This window comes from Pipistrellus hanaki, assembly GCF_964339955.1.
Source record: "Pipistrellus hanaki genome assembly, chromosome: 2".
NCBI classification, from domain to species: domain Eukaryota; kingdom Metazoa; phylum Chordata; class Mammalia; order Chiroptera; family Vespertilionidae; genus Pipistrellus; species Pipistrellus hanaki.
In genome coordinates, this window is record NC_140504.1 from 155,074,474 (window position 1) to 155,095,453 (window position 20,980).

A 20,980-nucleotide genomic window follows, 5' to 3' on the forward strand; every position below is an offset into this window, starting at 1 on the left:
ATAATTTTCACTTTGAGATGTTTGATGGAAACAACTAAAGGCAAAGAACAGTGGATATGCATAGACTTTAGGTGGGTAAAGGCAAAAATAATGAGGGGCCTTGAGGTAGAAACTCAGGCTTTATAATACCATGGTGACAAAGGAGGATTTTCCATTTAAAAGTGAAAGCTAATACATGAAATTTATGTAGCTGGTTACCAAAAGGAAAATTTTAAAGCACTGTCAAAAATGCAAGGTACAGGAATAATTTGCTTGCTTAGACCCATTTAATCTTTGATTCAGTTAAACCTCAACAAAAATCCCAACTGATAAAAAGCTAGGGATCACAGCCTCTTAAGTTACTTAGTGAATTCCGAAGTGGTCAGGAAAATCGAGGTCTGAGAAATACTTGAATGGATATCTATCTTACTGACAAGTGACCTTTATGTTTATTAATACTATGTATTAATTTTACTAATTTTAAGTGGCATTATGGGATAAAGAAAAAAAATTCCCTCTACATTTTTCTTCCTCCTGTCTTTATAAAGGTGGGTTCAGTGATTTTCTCCTTTTTTTTTTTTAGGTTCAGAGATTCCAAAAGTAAAGAGAAACAGCTCCAGTATTTTAAGTCATCAGTAAGACGTGACTACAATATTCAATACAGTCTACTTCCATTTAATTCTAGTGTTATATCTTTACAAATTTTAGGAGCCACCTTAAGGAAAGTCTTTTTCAAAACTCTTCCTACCTCTTCAATATCAAATATGTAAAAATTAAGTATTCGTTAGCCATAGAATGTTAGTGTTGGATGGGACCTAAAAGGTCCTTTGGTATATTTCTCCCCTATCTATGTTTCCCCACTCATTACCAGGCTTTTCTGCCTACACCTCCAAAGATTCACTGTGTCATGAAGAAGCTGCTCTTTTAAAAAATAAAACGCTAATTTTTGGAACATTCCTTTTATTAATCCAGTATCTACCTCCTTGTTACTTCCATCCATTACTCTGAGTTCTTCAGCACTTTGGATTAATACAACAGATGTCTTCTTTGTATTCAAATGCAAACAGTCAATATTTACACTTGGGTTAACAAAAAATAAATGTTGAAAGTCTACTGATACTAGAAGAGATGAAAACAGGACATGACAGAGTTAAAGGCCTGAGAAAACTCACCAATATCTATGAGTTGCGTAAAAATATTATGGTTGACAGTATTTTTTAATGTAACATTCAAAATGGTAGTTCTGTTAATTGAAGTATTATGTTTAAAATTAAACTAAAAAGTGTGGTTAATTCCAATTTTATGTGAGGTCTGTGGCTAATGTCCCAAAACAAACAAAAACTTCACTATACAAAGCCTGAATAAATGCCTCTTTAGCTCCCATTCCCCACCTAAAGGCTTCCTATTGTCAGGGAAACTAACATTAGCTTTTACTACATTAAGCTATTCAGAACTGCTATTCTATTGGAAAATTATTTTAAAGCAATTTACTGAATGCTCCATTAAAAAGTTATTAAAACAATTTTATAGAAGCTATAATACACATACACAAGAACCACAGAGTTGTTTTGTTGTTAACAAAAGCATTTTAAGGTCACAATTTTACTTCAACCAATACTTTAAAATAACCAATAAGTAAACTTCTTTGGCAGTTTACATATCCTAAGAAATATAACCGTTTTTTCACTACTGATACCTGATTCAAATATAAGTAATATACACCCGTATGTATAAACTGCTATGCAATTCAAAAAGATACCTCTCAAAATGCACCAAAAAAAAAAAAAATGTAACCATTTAGACACCGGGGCTGTTTGAGTGAAACAGATTAATACAACATATTCAAGACCCTAAAAACAAATTCTATATCTAATAATTTTCAGAATCCTTGAGTGCCTTTGGAGATTTTGTAATTATTTCCTAAAATTTTTGTTTAAAAGTGACAGCCTACACATTATGTGCAGGTAAAAAAAATTTATGGCTAATTACTAATTTGGTTGAAAATACCTAAAAAAAAATCACCTATTTTTAAAAACAACATTTTAGATAAAGGCTGAGAATTTACCTTTCCTTTTTTTTTTTTTTTTTTTTTTTTTTTAGTAGGCAAGATGCAGGTTACAAAGCAGTAATGCATTACATTTGGAAGCCCCTCTTCTATTCAACAATCAGCATCAGCATCCGGATGTTAGTTTGATTTTTATTGTTAACGCCAACCCAAGACACACCTTTTGGTTCTCCAAAGATCAGTGAGGGTTTTCTTTTCATAATGTTTATATAAAGAGTGTTTTTTTGTTTGTTTGTTTGTTTTACCAAGCGGCCCTATTTCATCAGATTATCACCAACTGATATTTTTATAGTTCTTAAGCTATGGACATGTCATTTTCATTCCACCCAAACTCGACATTCTCGGCCCATCAGCAGTTCCCAACACTGGAACATGTAAGAACAATATATTGATAGCACTTAAGGGAGTTTGGATTTTCCCTCCCTTAATCTCCAAGTGTGCCCCCTGCCTACCAGCATCACATCCGTCTTGTCTGCATTGAACCTCAACCAGTTGGTTCTTAACCACGTCCGTAACTCAGCCAGGCACTGGGAGAATCGAGCCACCACACCATCTGGATCAAAGGAAAGAGAGCCTCAGTAGTAACTGGACCAGAGACCCTGGCACCACAAGCTCATCGCTCACCCAGTCTCTAATTTTTAAAGAAGGTCCAGGGATGAGGAGAAGGATCCCGTGGCAATTTTTGAAAACATTAAGGAATCTCGAGCCCTACTATTCGTAACCAATGGTAAAAAAATAAAATAAAATAAAATAAAATAAAGTAAAATAAAATAAAATAATAAAATATAAGCGACTCAATAAACAGATCAACTCATTCCACCCATGAAGGAAGAAAACGAAGATTCAGCCAACTCCAGATCATCTCGGCTCAGCGGCCTCGGAAGACCTGGCCAGTGCTAAGTTTTTCTGCAAAATTAAGAATTTTAGCGTTGGAAAGAAAGCTTTAGGGATAACTGCGGCCCCGGACAGGGGTGGTGGGTGGCTCGCTCAAGGTCACACAGCAAAGCGAGGACCAGAGAGAAGCCACAGGCCAGAGAGATCTTTCCATTTACTGGGAGGACAAGGCCAGAGGAGGGGGAGGCATCTGTCCCCGGGAATCCTTCCACCGGCGGGGAGGCCCTCGGCCCCTCACAGCAATGCCCGCCTCCTGGAGTCTCTCTTCCCTCCCTCACTCCCTCTGGAAGGAGATGCTCTGCCCAGGTTCCCTGCTCACCACCAGGGCTGCAGTGCGAGCAGGAGCCGCCGGGGGCTGGGACCGAACCCCAAGCTGCTGGGGGGAGGAGGCGGAGCCACAGAGGGGAGGTCAGCTTCCTTAGCCCCACCCCGACCCGGATCGGAGGCCGCCAAGAGAAAGGGGCGGAGGCGAACGGGGTCGGGCACACTCACTCCGCCGCCGATTCCCTGCGAGCCGCGGGCACCGCCAGCGCAAAGGGCCGGGCTGGGAGGGAGGGCGAGGGAGGGAATGGGAGGGCGCGGAGGAGAGCTGCGCATGCGCCTCGGCGGCCCGCGGGGGGGGGGGGGGAAAGCGGGCGGCAGTCCCGCCCCGGAAGTTCAGGGTCTTCCGGGCGGTCCTCCGCGGTGGGGGAGGGGAAGGGGAGAGAAAGGGGACAGAGGACATCTCGGGAGCCCCTCATCCCCAAAAGGACGAGGAGAGGAGAGGTGGTTCATGGAGGCTGCACTTACAGCCGCTGCCGCCGCCACCGCCGCCACCTTCGCTGCAGCCGCCACCGCCTGGACAAGCCCCATCCATCCGCCTGCAAGCCGGGGAGCCTCGGAGCCTGGGAGGGGCCTGGGGCCGGGGCCGCCCGCCTCCTCCTTCTAGTCGTCTCCCCGAGCTTCCTCTTGCTCCACCAACCCTCTGCCCTCCCCTCCGCCTCCGCCCTCCTCCCGGGCCTCCAGCCGCCAGCCAACCGCGCGGCCGCTTGTTGGGCCCGGGCTCCGCCGTCTCCATGGCGCCCGGCAAACATTCCGGCGCTCCGGCCCCGGCCGCTAACGCCCAGGATCGGATCGGGGCGCAGGGGCTCCCGGAGCCGGCGGGGACAGGGGTGGTCGGCCACTCCCCCAGACGGTCGCCACCATGCCCACCACTCCGGTGAACAGCTTAAGGAATATGAGCGGCGGATCGTAAGTGCCGGCGGCGAGGAAACCCAAGTTCAGCCTTCGGGTTCGCGGAGGGAAGGAAGGAACCTCTGGCTGCAGCTGGGCTCAGTCCACAGCAGCATTCAGGCGGGGGTGTCTCTCCTTCCTGGGCCCCTACATACCCCCCTGCTGCTGTGCTCGCCCTTTGAGAAAAGACCGCGTTTGTTGAGAACCGACCTTAGCACTCTTCCGTGGTGGGGTCCTCCCGCTCCGCTCTGCAGTCTCAAGCTAGTTGCCCACAAGCTGTCTGTGCCTTGGTGTTCCAGCTCTCAACTTCTGAGAGCCCCCAAGCAGTCGCGGGTTTTTTTTTCTTTCTACCTCCTTCTTGTACCATCCTGCCCTAAAGCTCATTCCTTTTTTCTTTTTTTCTTTTTAATATATTTTATTGATTTTTTACAGAGAGGAAGGGAGAGGAACAGAGAGCTAGAAACATCCATGAGAGAGAAAAACATCTATCAGCTGCCTCCTGCACCCCTCCCACCGGGGATGTGCCCGCAACCCTTAACGGGAATCGAACCGGGGACCCTTCAGTCCACAGACCAACGCTCTATCCATTGAGCCAAACCGGTTTCAGCAAAGCTCATTCCTTTTTACAACCTTCTAGTGTTCCTGCAACAGGTGAATGACAGACAGGCTGGAGAAAGGCACACCGCTCCGAGGAGGACTTGTTTCGCTGAAAAAGTTCCAGTGTTCCCTTAGTGCTGCCCTGCAGTGCCGTTCAAGTTCCCCGATGAGTTCACTCTCCCGTACTTCAGGCCCCTTTCCTTCTCTCTTCTCAAACTTTGAACATCTCTCCAGTCTCCTCCAGCTCAGCTAGTTTTTCTTTAGCAGAACTTGTTGAATTTTTTTTTTTTTTTTGGGGGGGGGAGAGGGGGAGGAGCCGTTCTCTCTTGAATATGATACTCAGGATTTTTGCTCCTTCACCACCCCAGCGAAAGAGCTTTCATAAAGGTCCACAGCAGTTAGCTGCTGCCCAGTGAGTCTGTTTCATCCTCAACTCACACATCAGCAGCTCTGGTCTAGCTTGTCACTTCTTGAGTTTTCAATCACTTCTTTTGGTTTCTAGGACACCACCACCCCTTGTTCTTCCCATGGTTTATGAGTATTTTTCTCAAAATACTTTGCTGGTACTTCATTTCTCCCGTGTCTAAATATTGGAGAGTTGCTGGGGTCAGTCTTTTTTCATTAAGATGCCTTTAAAAATCACCTAAACACTGGTGATTCACAAGTTTATATCTCTAGCCAACACCTCTCTCAAGAAAGCAAATATTTAAATAAGCAAATATTTGCCCTTAGAAGTTAATAAGACATCTCAAAATTTATATCCAAAACGGAACTTAATTTTCTAACCAACTCTGTAATAAAATGGCAACTTCTCTTTCAGTTCGTGAAAAACCTTGGAGTTATCCTTGACTTCTCTAACATCCGTTCCATCAGCAGATTCTACCATTTCTACCTGAAAAATAAATCCAGGCTTACCACTCCGATATAAGCCACTGTAACACTGCAGTAACCACATAAATGGTCTCACCAACACCCACATTTTAGTAATAACTGGCTCTTTTCAAAACCATCTTTTGTCTCCCATTTCACTCAGAGTGGAAACACTACTTACATTATCTCACTTTGGTCTCTTCCTCTTGAGTAATTACACTCACTATTGTTCCACATTAATATCAGGCACATTATTTCCCCACTTCAGAATGTATACATTTGCTGTCTTTTGGAACATTGTACCCCTAGATAACCTCATGACTCATTTTCTTTAGATGTCACCTTATCAAAGAATTCCCTAATGTGTGTGTGTGTGTGTGTGTGTGTGTGTGTAAATACTTCCTCCTCCACATTGCTTTATTTTTCTCCATAAAACAAGTAAACCTATTTGTATTTGGTATACTGGTACTTGTTTGTTAATCTGCCTTCACTCAAGCTAGGGTACTTCATGGGAGCAGGGATTTTTTTGTTTTGTCACTGCTATTGCCTAGAATAAAGAAGGTGTTCAATAAATATTTGTTGACTGAACAAATGACTGAATCAGTTTGTACTTTAGTGACTGGTTACTCTTCTGGTTTTTGTTTTTACATGAAGGTATGAAAATCTCAAGATAGAATTCATGTAGTTTTTTTGTTTTTTTTTTTGTTGTTTTTTTTAAAGTACAACTTTCATCTGAGAGAGTGTGAGAAAAATTCCCATGGGAATTTCTTAAATAATGACAAATTCATTGAAGATTACCTGTTAAGGAAAGAATTAGGTGGGAGAAGGGAAGTAGTATAACCTTAACATTTCGAGTTAGCCATGTTGTATAATTAAAATTTGACAGATACTAAAGTATACAATGGTTTGACCTAATACATGTGTTACTTCTCATCTTCTTTAGGATTTAATTCTGCCCTTTGAAAAAAATCACATGGAATATGAATTTATCAAATTTTCACTCCAATTTTTCCTAATTTAGGTCTTTCCTATTTTGCTAACCATTATTGAACAATCTCTTTTAAAAACTACCAGTAATTCATTGGTCAATGCTTTTATCCCATTTCTCTGCTCAGTTTCTCTTTTCTATTAACTTCTGTGTTTATTTATTTCCTTTGATTTTTAGAATTTTCATTTGTTGAGCATGTTATCCAGTTTTTCCGTTAGAATCCTAACCTCAATCCCTGGTGGAGGGTTTGCAGGAGGCAGCCTATTGATGTTTAACTCTTACATGTTTCTCTCTCTCCCTCTCTCTTCCTCTTTGAAATCAATAAAAATATTTTTTAAAAATTAAGTCCCTGCTTTAGCAAACTTAAGAGTGTAGAGCTACCTGCCCTCTTGTATCATGACTATTCTTTAGACCAGGGGTCCTCAAACTTTTTAAAGTGGGGGCCAGATCACGGTCCCTCAGAGAGCTGGAGGGCCAGACTATATGAACTACTAATCCCTACTGTAACACCTTGGCTGGGCTCACTGCCCAAAAAACCTGGCGGGCAGGATCAGACTCCCCTGGGGGCTGCATGTGGCCCGCGGGCCGTAGTTTGAAGACCCCTGCTTTAGACAAAGTGATTTTCAGAGTGATTATCTCCTAAAATCATCTTATTGCCCACTAATTTTCATCTATTTGAGAACATCTGTTTTCTAACATAATTACACATGTATTATGAATTTCTAATATAATTGGCCACAGCAGTGTTTCCCAAACTACTTTCATGATGAGAATCACTTGGTGGAGTTGTTAAAATACAGATTCCTGAATCCCAACTAAGAAGTGTTAAATACTCCACCAGGTGATTCTCATCATGAGAGAAGTTTGGGAAACACGGCTACAGGAATTTCTTTCAACTTCTTTTAAAAAGTCTGTATTTTCTGTCTAATTTCTCAATGTTGTAGGCAGAGTGCTAATTGCTGGGGTTATAAATGGTGGACATGATAAACATGGTTTTTAGCAGTAGAAGAGGAGAGGGTAGAACTGGATTGTAGTGAATTATGAAGCAAATATGAGGAGTAAGGAAGTAACCAGTATAGTTGTTTAGTACAATATTTTTAAAAGTTAGACTATGAAAGAAGGAGAAATGTAGCAATAGAGGAAGACTTAGCTAAAGGAAAGATTTTTAAGTTTAAAGGATGACAAGCATAATTATATGCTAAGGGGGAAAGATTGGAAATAAAATATAGGAGACAGGGAGTTATTGATGAAGAGGTATCCCTGAGAGAGTAGTAAGAGACAAGTTTCAAAGCATAGGTAGAAAGATAGCTTGAGATAAGAATGGGAACTCTTTTACTGAAAGAGGAAGAAAAATGGGTTTGGGTTTATATGAGTTTGTAGGATGAAGAAGAAGAATATAATAAAGGTGGAAAAATAATTTAAGGAGAATTTACTTGATTATTTTTATTTTCTTAGAGATGTTTGAGGTAAAGTCACTTAAGAGTCTGAACTGGGGAGGACAGGTAGAATACTTAAAAAAGATATATGGTAGCATGAATGGAATTCACTTAGTCATTTATTTTTAAAAATGCTTATTTTGTGCCCCACAACATAATGGGCACTGCCCTTTGAATTAGGGATATAGCAATAAATAAGACAAAGTTTTTGCCCTAAATATGTTTATATTTTAGTAGAGGAATGGACAACAACATAGTGTCAAGTCGTAATAAATGTACTAATGTCTTCAAAAATATCTTACTGTAGTCTGGTCATTTATGATTTGAAAAGTAAAATTATTATTAAAACATTTTCTTTGGCCAGGACAGGAGTGGCTCAATGCTTGAGCATCAACCTATGAACCAGGAGGTCATGATTCAATTTCCAGTCAGGGCACATGCCCCCATTGCAGGCTCTATTCCCAGTGTGGGGCGTGCCACAGGCAGCCAATCAGTGATTCTTTCTCATCATTGGTGTTTCTATCAATATTTCTCTTCCTCTCTGAAATCAATAAAAATATATATTTTTTAAAAGTTTTATTGAAAATCTATTTCCCTTTTAAAATCTCAGGGCAGATTAGTATAATAAGAGTACTAGAATGAATGATAAGGTAGTTTTTTGTCTTAGGAAACTTTACAGAGTAGATCCAAAAGTAAAATAATTTTTCTCTAGGATATAAACATTTTGATGATAACTTATTAAAAATTATTATGTAATTGTTCAGGCAGGCTTATGATTATGCTTTAATCTGCCTGTGTAACTGCACTCTATACTCTTTTGTGCTTACTACATGATAGACACCTCCTAACCATAACATAAATTATTTTAAACCTCAAATAATGAGGATTAAATGAATTAGAAACTATTATCATCCCCATTATACAGATAAGGGAACAGACCCAGAAATCAGTGTGGACTTTGGATCTGACTATCTGCATTTAAATTTCAACTCTACTAGAAATGTTTCCCTCTAAAGTTCTATGATTTCATATAAATAATTAGTATAAATAATAGTAATAGCAACCTTTTAGAATTGTGTGAAAAATTTGACATAATGCATATAAACATTCTAGATCTATTCTTACACATAATGAGCTCTTTAGTAATAGTATTTCTTATTTATATGTTTAGATTGTTTTCATGTTTCTAATGGAAAGTCTCTTTTTATTGTTGGTTAGTTTTTCTTCAGTTGTGGATCTTCTGTATTGTTTTCTTTTCCTGATATAGGAGCTTAGCTTTACTTAACAGGAAGTCTGTTACTGGCTTTTCTGGCACAATAAAAGGAGCTCAAACAAAAGGATATCTTGGTATGAACCCAAGCAGACTGGGTTTAACAAAAGTCATGTCGACGCTACCAGAGATGAAAACAGAAAAAATGATTACCACAAAGGCAGCCATACAGGTAATACCCCCCTCCCCCAATCCCCCACCCCCCAGTATATTTTATTTGTTTTCAGAGAGGAATGGAGAGGGAGAGAAAGAGAAACATTAATAATGAGAGAGAATCATTGATTAGCAGCCTCCTGCATGTCCCCTACTGGTGATTGAGCCTGAAACCCAGGCATGCGCCCTTGAACTGAACCAAACCCGAGACTTCACTCTGCAGGCTGACACTATCCACTGAGCCAAACCAGCTAGGGTCGTAATATTGATATATTGATTTTATTCATCTTTACCACGTAACATATTTTACAACATAATATTGGCAGTTGCCTCCTATAATTCATTATTGGTAATAATATTGGAGTTGAATGAAAAAAGTCTACTTGTGACCTTAAGAATTAGTTGGTTTGATAGTAATTGTGACTAATCTAGCTATAATACAGATTGTACAGCTGCCATCCCCTCTTCTTTGCAGTGTACTCTAGAAAATTTCATTAAATGAGTTGTCATAAAGAAGGTTATTATATCTCATTAGAAGACTTATTAAGAATTGCCTTTTTAAGAAAAACTAACACCAATCCTCCTAAGACTTTTCCCCCAAAATTAACCAGATAAAGATACTACAAAGAGAATTATAAGCCAATATCCCTGATGAACATAGATGCTGAAATCCTCAACAAAAAATTAGCAAATCACATCCAGCAATACATTAAAAAGATCATATCCATGATCAAGTGGGATTTATTCTGGGGATGCAAGGCTGATACGATATACGCAAGTTAATAAACGTGATACATCACATAACTTGAGAGACAACACATGATCTTATCAATTGATGCAGAAAAGCATTTGACAAAATCCAACTCTTTTTTTGATAAAAACTCAGCAAAGTGGGAATAAAGGGGTCATAACTGAATGTAATAAAAGCCTTATATGACAAATCTATAGCCAACATTATACTCAATGGGCAAATACTAAAACAATTTCTCCTAAGAACAGGAATAAGACAGGGATATCCACTTTCACCACTCCTGTTCAACATAATATTGGAAGTGCTAGCCATAGTGATCAGACAAGAAAAAGAAAAGGTATCTATATTGAAAAAGAAGTAAAACTGTCATCATTTGCAGATGACATGATATTATACATAGGAAACCCTAAAGATTCCATCAAAAAACTAACAGACTTAATAAATGAATTTGGCAACATACCTGGATACAAAATTAACACCCAGAAATCTATGGATTTTTTTCTACACCAATAATGAACTCCAGAAAGAGAAACTAGAAAAACAATCCCATTTACCATTGCAACAAAAAAAATTAAGATACCTAGGAATAAACTAAGGAGGTAAAAGACCTGTACTCAGAAAACTACAGGACATTGAAAAAAGAGATAGAGGAAAATATAAGCTTTGGTGCTCACTGAGTCTGCCTTATGGATCTGAGGAGTTATAATCTGCATGGTCCCACTCTGACCAATGGGTACACTGGCTCTTAGATCTTCAAGGAGGTGCAAATTTTGCTCTGCTGAGTCCACTCAGCAGGAGCTATGGAGAGATTTTCAGATTCCTCTTCTTTATTTGGGGTTTGGAGGTGCCCAGATGAGGCCCAACTATGAAGCAATGCAAGCTGCTGTGGAATCTTGGGCCTTCTTTTGGAAGTTCTGGGGCTCCCTGACCCAGCTGCACTTTGTTAGGTAATTTTAGTTTGCAAAGGGCCAGGCCATTCATGTGCAAAAGCCTTTGCACGCAACTGGGGTGGGGTTGTAAATTGGGTTGGGCAGAGTCTCAGGGCGGAGCAAACGGCAATGGCTGACCTTTAGCCTTGCACTAAAAGGCCCCCAGGTCTCAGTGTCCCATAGTAATTGCTGTAAGCACCTCTGAGAGAAAGCTGCCCTCGGGTTCTAACCTGATGCCAGACAGTCCAGTTTCCCTTCTTTATGAGTCTGGGTCCCAGGAGTCTCACCTGGAACTGGAGTTCATAGCATTCGGGAGCTTGTATCTCCCTCCTGATTGAAAAAGACAGCTGTGTCCTTAGTTGCCAGCCCTTTCCACACACACGCCTCCGTACTTCTGCCCTTCACTTCCACACCTCCTCTGAGTCTCAGTGTGCTTTTCTCTTCTAGTTGTAGAATTTTTACTCAACCAGCCTTCTGTGGTTCCAGATGATGTGCGTTTTGTCTTTTAGTTGTAGTTTTGAAATGGTTGTGCAAGGCAGCAAGTTCAGGTGTTTACCTATGCTGCCATCTTAGTTTCTCCTCTCATTGATGTTTCTAACTCTCCATCTCTCTCCCTTCCTCTCTGTAAAAAAAATCAATAAAATATATTAATAAAATAAAATAAAATAAAAAGTGATGGAAAAAAGATATGTAATACTAATGCAACAGATTAGTTTACAATCATCTTTAAATGAACAAACTAATGTGCATGCAACAACATGGAGAAATAGAAAAAACATATTGTCGAACAAAAATGACAGAATGTCATAATATATGACTATATAAATTTTAAAAACAGGCAAAGCTAAATTACATCAACTTTCATACATAGTTAGTGGAAACCACTTGCAAAAACTTTAGCAGTATCTATTAAAGATGCTTCATTAGAAATTCCACTCTTAGGTACATATCTAACATAAATGCATACAGCATATTTAGCAACACACACAACAGTATTCATAGTAGCACCATTTGTAAGAGCCAAAACAAAACAAAACAAAAAAACTACATGGATATGTCCATAAACAATAGAATAAATAAAATTCTGACTATTCACAAAATGCAATAGTGTATAATAATGAAAATGAACTATCTACTATACTTAATAATATGAAAAAATGTCACAAATATAATAATGAATAAAAGAAACCAGTTCCAAAGAGTACATATTATATGATTCCATCTAAATAAAGTTTAAGAACAAGCAAAACTAATCCATGTTATTAGAATAATAATTTTGGTGGGAGACAGTGAACTCTCATGAAAGGAACTTCGGGAATTCTGGTAATTTCCTGTTTTTAAATTTGAATACTGGGTCCATGGGTGTGTTCAGTTGGTAAAAATTTATTAAGCCATACATTTATATGTGTACTTTCTGTGTACATATTTTACTTCCATACATTATATAAAAAGTAAATGCTATTGTTGAGGAATGCATGCTTAATCTATATATATGTGTGTATATATATATATATATATATATATATATATATATATATATATATATAAGCTTAAGCGACTATTACAACCAGAATGACCAGTTGACCAGTTGCTATGGTGTGCACTGACCACCAGGGGCCGATGTTTAATGCAGGAGCTTCTCCCTGATGGTCAGTGTGCTCCCGTAGCCAACCTCCTGTGGCCCCTTCCCATGGCCGGCTGGCCCTGATTGCCCCAATTGGAACCTCCCCCCCTGCTGGCTGGCCAGCCTCCTGCAGGCCCTCCCCCCAGCTGGACAACCTCCTGCAGCTCCTCACTCTGGCTGGCCAACCTCCCATGGTTCCTGCCTTCCCCTCCCATGCTGGCCCACCCCGATCGGCCCCGATCACCAGTCAGGCCTAGGGGGCCACCTGTGTATGAATTTATGCACTGGACCTCTAGTAAAACTATGAAAAGGAGAAAGGAAATGGATTACCAAACTTAAGTTAATAATTTTCACTGGAAGGAGTGAATGGCTATCATCCAGAAGGGGCAAGGACTAGAGGCCCTACTCATGATCCAGAGGTGTTATCAATGTTTTAATTTTTTAGTTGTGATTATTAACATAACTTGCCTTATGTTATTTAACTGTATGATTTTGTTTCATTACATTTCTGTACATGTTAAATTTCATTATTAAAAAGATGAAAAGTTAGCCAAAAACAAACCAAGAATGAAGGGTCAGGCAAAAATAGATTTATAGTTGTTCAAATAGAACAGGGGTCCTCAAACTTTTTAAAGTGGGGGCCAGATCACGGTCCCTCAGAGAGCTGGAGGGCCGGACTATATGAACTACTAATTCCTACTGTAACACTTCGGCTGCGCTCACTGCCCAAAAAACCTGGCGGGCAGGATCAGACTCCTCTGTGGGCCGCATGTGGCCCGCGGGCCGTAGTTTGAAGACCCCTGAATACAATAGAAAATAATGGAATAGTTAATAAATAATAATACAAGAATAAACTCTGCTTCGCATACTTACAACTGTAAACCTACTTTTGCCCCCCCCCTTTATGTAATCTGGAAATGCTTATTAATAAAGTGATAAGTGAAAAGTAAGTTTTTTAAAGCTCATACAAAAAAATAAATATACAAAAAATATCTGGATGAATAACATTTTTCTATTTGAATTTTCTCAAATTAAATATTATATATTACACATAGGTAAAACATAAGACTTAAAATGTACACCTCCTTTAGAAACTTTTTAAGCATAAGATCTTTTATTGTTCAATTTTTCATGTTTATTCTAACCCAGAAACATTATACTTACCTTTTTTCCCCTATTACTTTTATTTCTATTTTCTAGGAACCTCATCTTTCTTACTTATTTAATTTTGTATTACCATTTCCCACAGGTGTTTGATGCAAATGGAGTTGATGTTACTCCTCGACCTCTTTACCGACCAGATCCACTGGTTGGTACACCAAAGCCAAGTAAACTATTGACATCACGAGAAGGATCATTTACATCAGAATATGTAGCTTCCCACAGCCTTTTTCAAAATACACTAAATCCTAGTATGTTAGGGCAGTTTTCAAGGTAGAGTATACTGTTCTATACTTTTAAAAAATATTATATACATTTTCTTTTCATTTTAGTTGCATATATGTAACTTAGATGTCTATTGTCCCCAGTCTCCAAGTTCCACTCTGTCATCCTAATGTACCATCTTTATGATCTCATAATTAGATCTAATTAGAAGTAGAATAGATCTAATCTGCACGTCTTAAGTTCTCCTACACTCACCCCAAAACATTAGTGAAAAAAATATATAAACTTTACTCAATATTTCCTGAAAAAACAAAAGAGGAGGCTAGTCTTACATACCCACAGACATATTTCTTCAGTTTCTTTTATGCTGCAATTTATGGAAAAGAGTGGCTTTTGCTCCCCTCCCTCACACCTGTTCTCTCATGCAAATCCCTATTCTCCTAGGGTTTGATTCCTCTCTTGTTTTATAATCTTCTTTCTTGTAAATGAAATGTTATGCATTTATTATGTAGATACTAGCACACTTGACATTTCGTGAATGCTTCTAGTAGAGAAGTTCAGATCTTTGCACTAATGAATCAGCGTATCCTAAATCAATGTAAAGATTAAAGGGAAATATTTGAGTGTGTAATTTTCAATCTGACAAATTAAAAGTTCCAGATGTTAACTAGGCATGAGATTTGGGGGTGGGGGAGTGAGTGTGCTCAGCAAAACAATGGATATTCCATTAAATTTGACTCACCCATTTGGTGTGCAGTTGGGACTTTATAGACAGAAAGGGGGGGGGGGAACCGCAGTTAATATGTTGGAGTAATTTTAAGTCCATGTATTTAAGGAAGTTATTTTGGAACTCTTTAATATACTGATTGCCCAATGAATACATAGATTTTCTTTTAAGTAAATCTTGAGAAAGCTTTTGTCAAAATGAATAAGTCACATTTAAGATGGGATTTGAACGATGAGCAGAAACCGGGTGAAAAATGAAAGGAAGTGTATTCTAGGCTGAGGCCCTGAAGTAGGAATGCTCTACAAGATTGAAGAATAAAATTAAAAAAGAAGAAGAAAAAAAGAAAAATGGAAGATAAAAGTTATATTGAAGATGGAGAGTCTAGGTAGGTCGGCTATATTCTAGGTTTTTGCCCTAAATATATTGGGAATCCATTGAAGGACTTTAGGTATAGTTTTGATGTGTTATCTCTAAAATACATTACTTAAAGAATATAAAAAATCAACTTGATGTTTGAAAAACTAATTTTTATCAATTTTGCTTATGATTATAGTATAATTGGTTTCTCAATCTGATATTTTCATTTATATGTTTAATTATCCATAAGGACATCTAAGCAAATGAATAATGTTGTTGTTATTAAAGGTCAGTTTTAGGAAGCAGTACAGTTTCTAAGTCAAGTTTATCAACTACTGAGTCATTAGCAGAAGACCTAGAAGAATCAGCCTATAAGCGGGAAGGACTGCCTAGTGTTACAGGTAATGAAAATACAGTTGTTTATTGCAGTAACAGACCATCATATTTCTTTAGCAAATATGCTCATTATTTTTTGGATACTTGAGATGGAAGAACTGTGGTAATGATTCCCCAATGCTCGTTTGTGCAGTAGGAACATGAACATTACCAGGGTAGTAACTATCCATATAATTCTAAAAGTTCCCAAGGTGGTTGTCCTGTACCACCATCTTCAAGAATCAGAGTGTATTTTAAAAGACCTCAGCTTTTTACTCAGAGACAAATAATTCTGATACATTGTGATCAATGCTGTAATAAGATATATGCCGAATGTGATGGGAGCACTTACAAAGGAAATATTAGCTCCTTTGAGGTGAGAAAAAAAGAGAATGTTCATACAAAGAACATTATTGACATTTGAATTGGGGTTTAAATATCATAGTTATTTGTGAGAACGAAGAGTAGAGGCCAGTTCCAAGCCAAGGATAGAAGATGAAATAATGCAAAAGATTATGAAAGTAAAGGTAAAAGAATGAGGAAATAATGGTTGGTCAGAAGTACTGGAAGGAAGGGGTGCCTACTTGAGGGGCATTTGCCTTGGGGTAGAGTAAGAATGTCTTTTCCTCTAAGATGATAATGAAAGATTAGTGAGAATATTGACATGGTTGGGAAAGTGCTTGATGGAATCTTCCTTTTTGGTGATGGACTCTTATTTTTGGTGTAATAGAAATGCTCTTGACAAGAGGATACATACTACCATTTGTTTATACAAATAAAGGCTTATTTTTTCCCCACATTAAAAGAAGTTAAGAAGTAGATAACTTTTGGCCTTAATTTTGTGACTTATTTATGCCAGACTCTGGATTGGCAGCTCCATCATTCTCTTCCCTTAAGGCTTAAGCCCTTTCTTGCCTGGTGCCTCATGATCTCAATATATATCTCCCACAGCTCTGGGTATTATCATATCCACATTAAAGGCAGAAGAAGGAAAATGTCACATCTCCCTTATCAGGAAATAAATGAATAAGTAACAGCTATTTATCTTTTACATAAACTCATAAAGAAAGAATCTTAATTTGCATATAATCCATTTGTGAGGAGGGATATGAATAAAATGCTTTTGTGACTCAATTGTAGTGTAATTGTATCACACCAATTCTAGCCAAGTAGTAACCAAAGAAGGTTTCACAGATTGCTGTCTAGTGGGGTCTTTGAGCTTAGCCAAGTGATAGTATGCCTTTCCCCCACACAGTTCTGAATTAATTGAAAAATATAATAAGAGTAGCTATGATAGATTGGAGCCAAAATGCGACATTATCATTCAATAGCAGGACTTTATTGAATTCTCAAATTTGACAGACCCACTTACCCATTCATTCAAGAATCTAGACCACCTCTGGTCTATCCCAACCCTCTTAAGGAATATCATGAATAAAGGTGTGGAGAGGAGCCAAGATTGTCACACTAGAACTCACTCCTTCTGGAAGAACTATCAGGAATGGAGAAGATGTATTCTCTCCATCTCTGGAAGTAAATAAGGGCAAGTGAGGCAAATTGATAAATTTGTGGGCTTTTCCAGGTAGAGAGGGATATGCCGTCAAGATCTAATTGTACAGCCATTTTAGCTGTAGGGGATAGATTCTATAGGTGTACTGGAGGCCTGGTGCATGGAAGTCTTGCATGGGTAGGGTCCCTAGGCCTGGCCAGTGATCAGGGCCCATAGGGGCCTTCTGGCTGCTGGCTGGAGACGTCCTTCTGGCTGCCGGCCGGGGCCTTCCTTCCTTAGCTGCTGACTGCCAGCTGAGGCCTTTCTTTGTTCCATGCCACCCAATGGTAGTCAGCACATGTCATAGAGAGTGATCGAACTCCCGGTCTCCTGGTAGAACTCCTGAGGGGACAATTTGCATATTAGGCTTTTATATATATAAATGAGGGAGTTCCAGGCAAATTCTTAATATAAGCAACATTCAGACAATGGTTAATACAGAGATCCAGGCAAAAATCAGCCATTAAGTAGAAGATTGATTAGACTCTTGCTTTTCTGGAATTATTGGAATTAATAACTTGAATTTTTTTAGGTCATAAGAGAAGTGTTTTTCTCAGGCTTTGGAACTTCTTAAGAGGAGACTGAGCCTTAATATGTGGAAAGTGTACACCCTTAAGTTTTGTTTTTCTAAAGCTATCCAAGCTTTACCCTTCTCAAAGACTCATGGATTCCTGCTTCACATCCTGTTTTTAACAGAAAACATTGAACTCTGTGTGACCTAAATACCTTGTCATGGCTTTTTATTACCTGAATCGAACTTCCCCAGTCCTGAATGATTTTTTTTTTTTTTTTAAACTTGGACCTCTGGCTAGCTTAGAAGTTTGAGGCCAACCTTTTTCAATGTATTATTTGCATGGATAATAAGCCTATTTTGATCCTATATTTAACCAGAATTTCAGATGAAGAGTCTTTAGCTCTTGGTAAAGATGATTAGAGGCAGGCTGTAATCTAAATCAAAAGACAACTGATAAGAAGGACAAAGAACAAAAGGTTGTTGTAAATATAGACTAGAAATTTGTTTAGGTTTAAAGGAAGTTTGCATATTATGTTCCCAGTTATTTATTATTTTAAAGTAGCAATTAGCAAATTATTTGTATTGTGCATTTTAGAGTTAAAAGTTACGAAGAAAACAACCAAAAAAGCTATAACAAAAGAAGATCTAAAGAAGATGGTAGACATACTACTCACAGAGACAAAAACAATAACATTATTTGACCTACCAACAGTCATGATTTCTGTAGAAGCTGATGAGGCTGACAAAATACTGTATGTATGGTTCAATTGTTTATATTACTTCTATAATTTAAATGCTAAGACAGAGTTTCTTATTATTTTTTTAAAAATATGTTTTTATTGATTTCAGAGAAAGGAAGGGAGAGGGTGATGAGAGAGAATCATCAGTAAGTTGCCTCCTGCATGTCCCTTATTAGGTATCAAGCCTGAAACCCAGGTATGTGCCCTGACTGGGAATCCAACTATGACTTTCTGGTTCATTGGTTGACGTTCAACCTCTGAGCTACACCGTTTGAGTGGAGTTCTTATTCTTGTTTCTGTCCTGGGGGATTCCTGGATAAATACTGTAGTGTATGTGCATGGTGGGTGAAATTATTTGTTACCCTATGTGTCCTGTGAAATTATACTTGAAGTGTTTATGCTGTATGCACCTTTGTGTAGAGGAAGAACCCATAGCTTTACCATATTCTTTTAAAAGTAGAGGAACTACTAAGATAAGTCATAAAATAAATAAAGGAAGTTTCCAAGCGTCAGTATAGGGTTTAATGATTTTATGCATATGTAAGTTTTCAATTGAAAAAGAAAGGACTGACATTTTTATATTCAGAATTTAAGAAGGGAATGTATGTTATGGGAAAATAATTGACTTTACTATATTAGAGTAGATTTTCCATTTCTCTTTATTAATGACTATAAACAGATTACTAGTTTTTGCCTCATGTATTTTGAATCTCTGTTAGGCGCATACACATTCAGGATTGTCGTCTTTGAAAAATCGATTCCTTTTTCACTATGTAATAACCAATCTTTATCTCTGATGATTTTCCTTGTTCTGAAGTCTGATCTGTTTGAAATTGATATAGTTACTACAAATAAATTATTAATGTAGTTATTTAGATTATGTAGCTTCAAATATAATTTGAATATGATGCAGAGTACTAAAAACATACATTAAAATAATTTTGGGGATATTATTCTTACCCAAATGTAAACTATTTTTTTATAATTGCATATTATTTTTTATTAAGGTATTAAATGTGTACATATCTTATCATTGCCCCTCACTCCCATACATGCCCTCCCTCCCCAAAGTTTTTCGTCCATTGATTTTTGCTTATATGCATGCATACAAATCCTTCGGTTGATATCTTATCTCCCCCATATCTCCCTACCCTCCCCACTGTAATTTGACAGTCTGTTTGTTGCTTTACTCAAATATAAAATATTGAATAATATACTTTTAAAATTTCATATGACAAATGTGAAAGCTACCAGGACCAAAAAAAAAAAAAAAAAAAAGGAAAGAGAAAAAGAACAAAGTGATAGATAAGAAATCATCAAAGAGTGAAAGAGTGAGAGATGTTAGAAGCAAATGTTATATTAACTCATAAATCTAGACTCACAGTAAGTCTTGGGTCTCCAACAAACTGAAAAAGCTAAATGAGAGATTCTTTTATTAAACTCAGACCCTTAAAAGATCTTAACTATCTCCAGTGTTCTCAGGTTAGCAGGATCTCCTAGCCACTATGATAAGCAAGCACAAGTCTTCTCTGAAGGAAAATATACCCATTTAGGCTCTTAAGATTCCTCAGATAAGGTTTGGTAAAAGCACAGTAAAGCCATAAAGATTACTAGTTGCTTTTTAAAAGCCATTATAAATGAGAGTTAAACTAAATAAGAAACCCTAGATTTAGACCCTAACCACTAATATATTGTATTCTATATAATACAAGGGTAATAGGCATATCGACCCAATGGCAGAACGACTGGTCACTATGACATGCACTGACCACCAGGAGGTAGACACTTAATACAGGAGCTGCCTCCAGGTGGTCAGTGCGAGCGCTGCTCAGCCAGAAGCCAGACCCATGGCTGGAAAGCAAAGCAGTGGTGGTGGGAGCCTCTCCAGCCTCAGCAGCAGCGCTAAGGATGTCCTACTGATGGCTTAGGCTGGCTTCCATGGGGAGTGGGCCCATGGGGAACAGGCCTAAGCTATCAGTCAGACATCCCCTACTCCCAGATTGCAAAAGGACACAGGCTGGGCTGAGGGGACTGCCCCCTCCCTTCCAAGTGCACCAGGCCTCTAGTATTACCATCTAAAAGAGAAACATGCAAATTGACCATCCTCTACCACACCCAGCAGCCAATCAGGAGTGAGCATGCAAATTAACCAAACAAAGATGGCAGTTAATTTGCATACACAGGGGCTTAGTGAAGACTGAAGACGGCATAGAAGGATGCCAAGCACTTCAGAAGGAAGCAAAGTGGTAAAGAAGGGAGCAAGGCAGCAGAGACGGGAGGGAGTGAGGCAGTGGAGAAAGGAGGAAGTGAGGAAGAAGAGAAGGGTTTGCTTGTTGTAATTAAAAAGTAAACACTGACTTAATTCTTGTAATTAAAAAGTACATTAAATTTAAATAAGCCATAATAGAATATAGATTTAATAAATGCATCTGAATGACATACAAACAAAGATCTGGATAAGTTATATGAATTAAAGTATGTATAATATACAAAATAAGAATGGGATATTAAGTATGACAAATTTAAAAAAGATATTGACAATCGAATAAAGACCTAATATACAG

General features: G+C 38.4%; 2 protein-coding genes across 9 annotated transcripts in view; one reads left to right on the forward strand and one right to left on the reverse strand.

The window, feature by feature from the left end:
• The window catches only part of MIER1 (MIER1 transcriptional regulator), a 54,851-nt gene extending 50,945 nt beyond the window's left edge, over nucleotides 1-3,906 (reverse strand). Inside the window, exons 1-2 of one of the 5 annotated variants that reach the window (XM_084872597.1) lie at nucleotides 3,728-3,906; nucleotides 2,497-2,597 (exon numbers count right to left, since the gene is read on the reverse strand). In XM_084872597.1, coding sequence (XP_084728723.1) covers nucleotides 2,497-2,597; nucleotides 3,728-3,794 — 168 coding nt within the window. In that variant the 5' untranslated portion in view covers nucleotides 3,795-3,906. Of the gene's footprint in view, nucleotides 1-2,496; nucleotides 2,598-3,727 lie in introns of those variants that run through there. The other 4 variants (XM_084872603.1, XM_084872600.1, XM_084872598.1 and 1 more) reach the window with 4 other exon arrangements.
• Nucleotides 3,907-3,974: 68 nt separating this feature from the next.
• The window catches only part of DNAI4 (dynein axonemal intermediate chain 4), a 57,550-nt gene continuing 40,544 nt past the window's right edge, over nucleotides 3,975-20,980 (forward strand). For 2 of the 4 annotated variants that reach the window (XM_084872593.1, XM_084872594.1), the window contains exons 1-5: nucleotides 3,975-4,168; nucleotides 9,309-9,483; nucleotides 14,018-14,202; nucleotides 15,527-15,639; nucleotides 18,272-18,428. In XM_084872593.1, coding sequence (XP_084728719.1) covers nucleotides 4,122-4,168; nucleotides 9,309-9,483; nucleotides 14,018-14,202; nucleotides 15,527-15,639; nucleotides 18,272-18,428 — 677 coding nt within the window. In that variant the 5' untranslated portion in view covers nucleotides 3,975-4,121. Of the gene's footprint in view, nucleotides 4,169-9,308; nucleotides 9,484-14,017; nucleotides 14,203-15,092; nucleotides 15,267-15,526; nucleotides 15,640-18,271; nucleotides 18,429-20,980 lie in introns of those variants that run through there. The other 2 variants (XM_084872595.1, XM_084872596.1) reach the window with 2 other exon arrangements.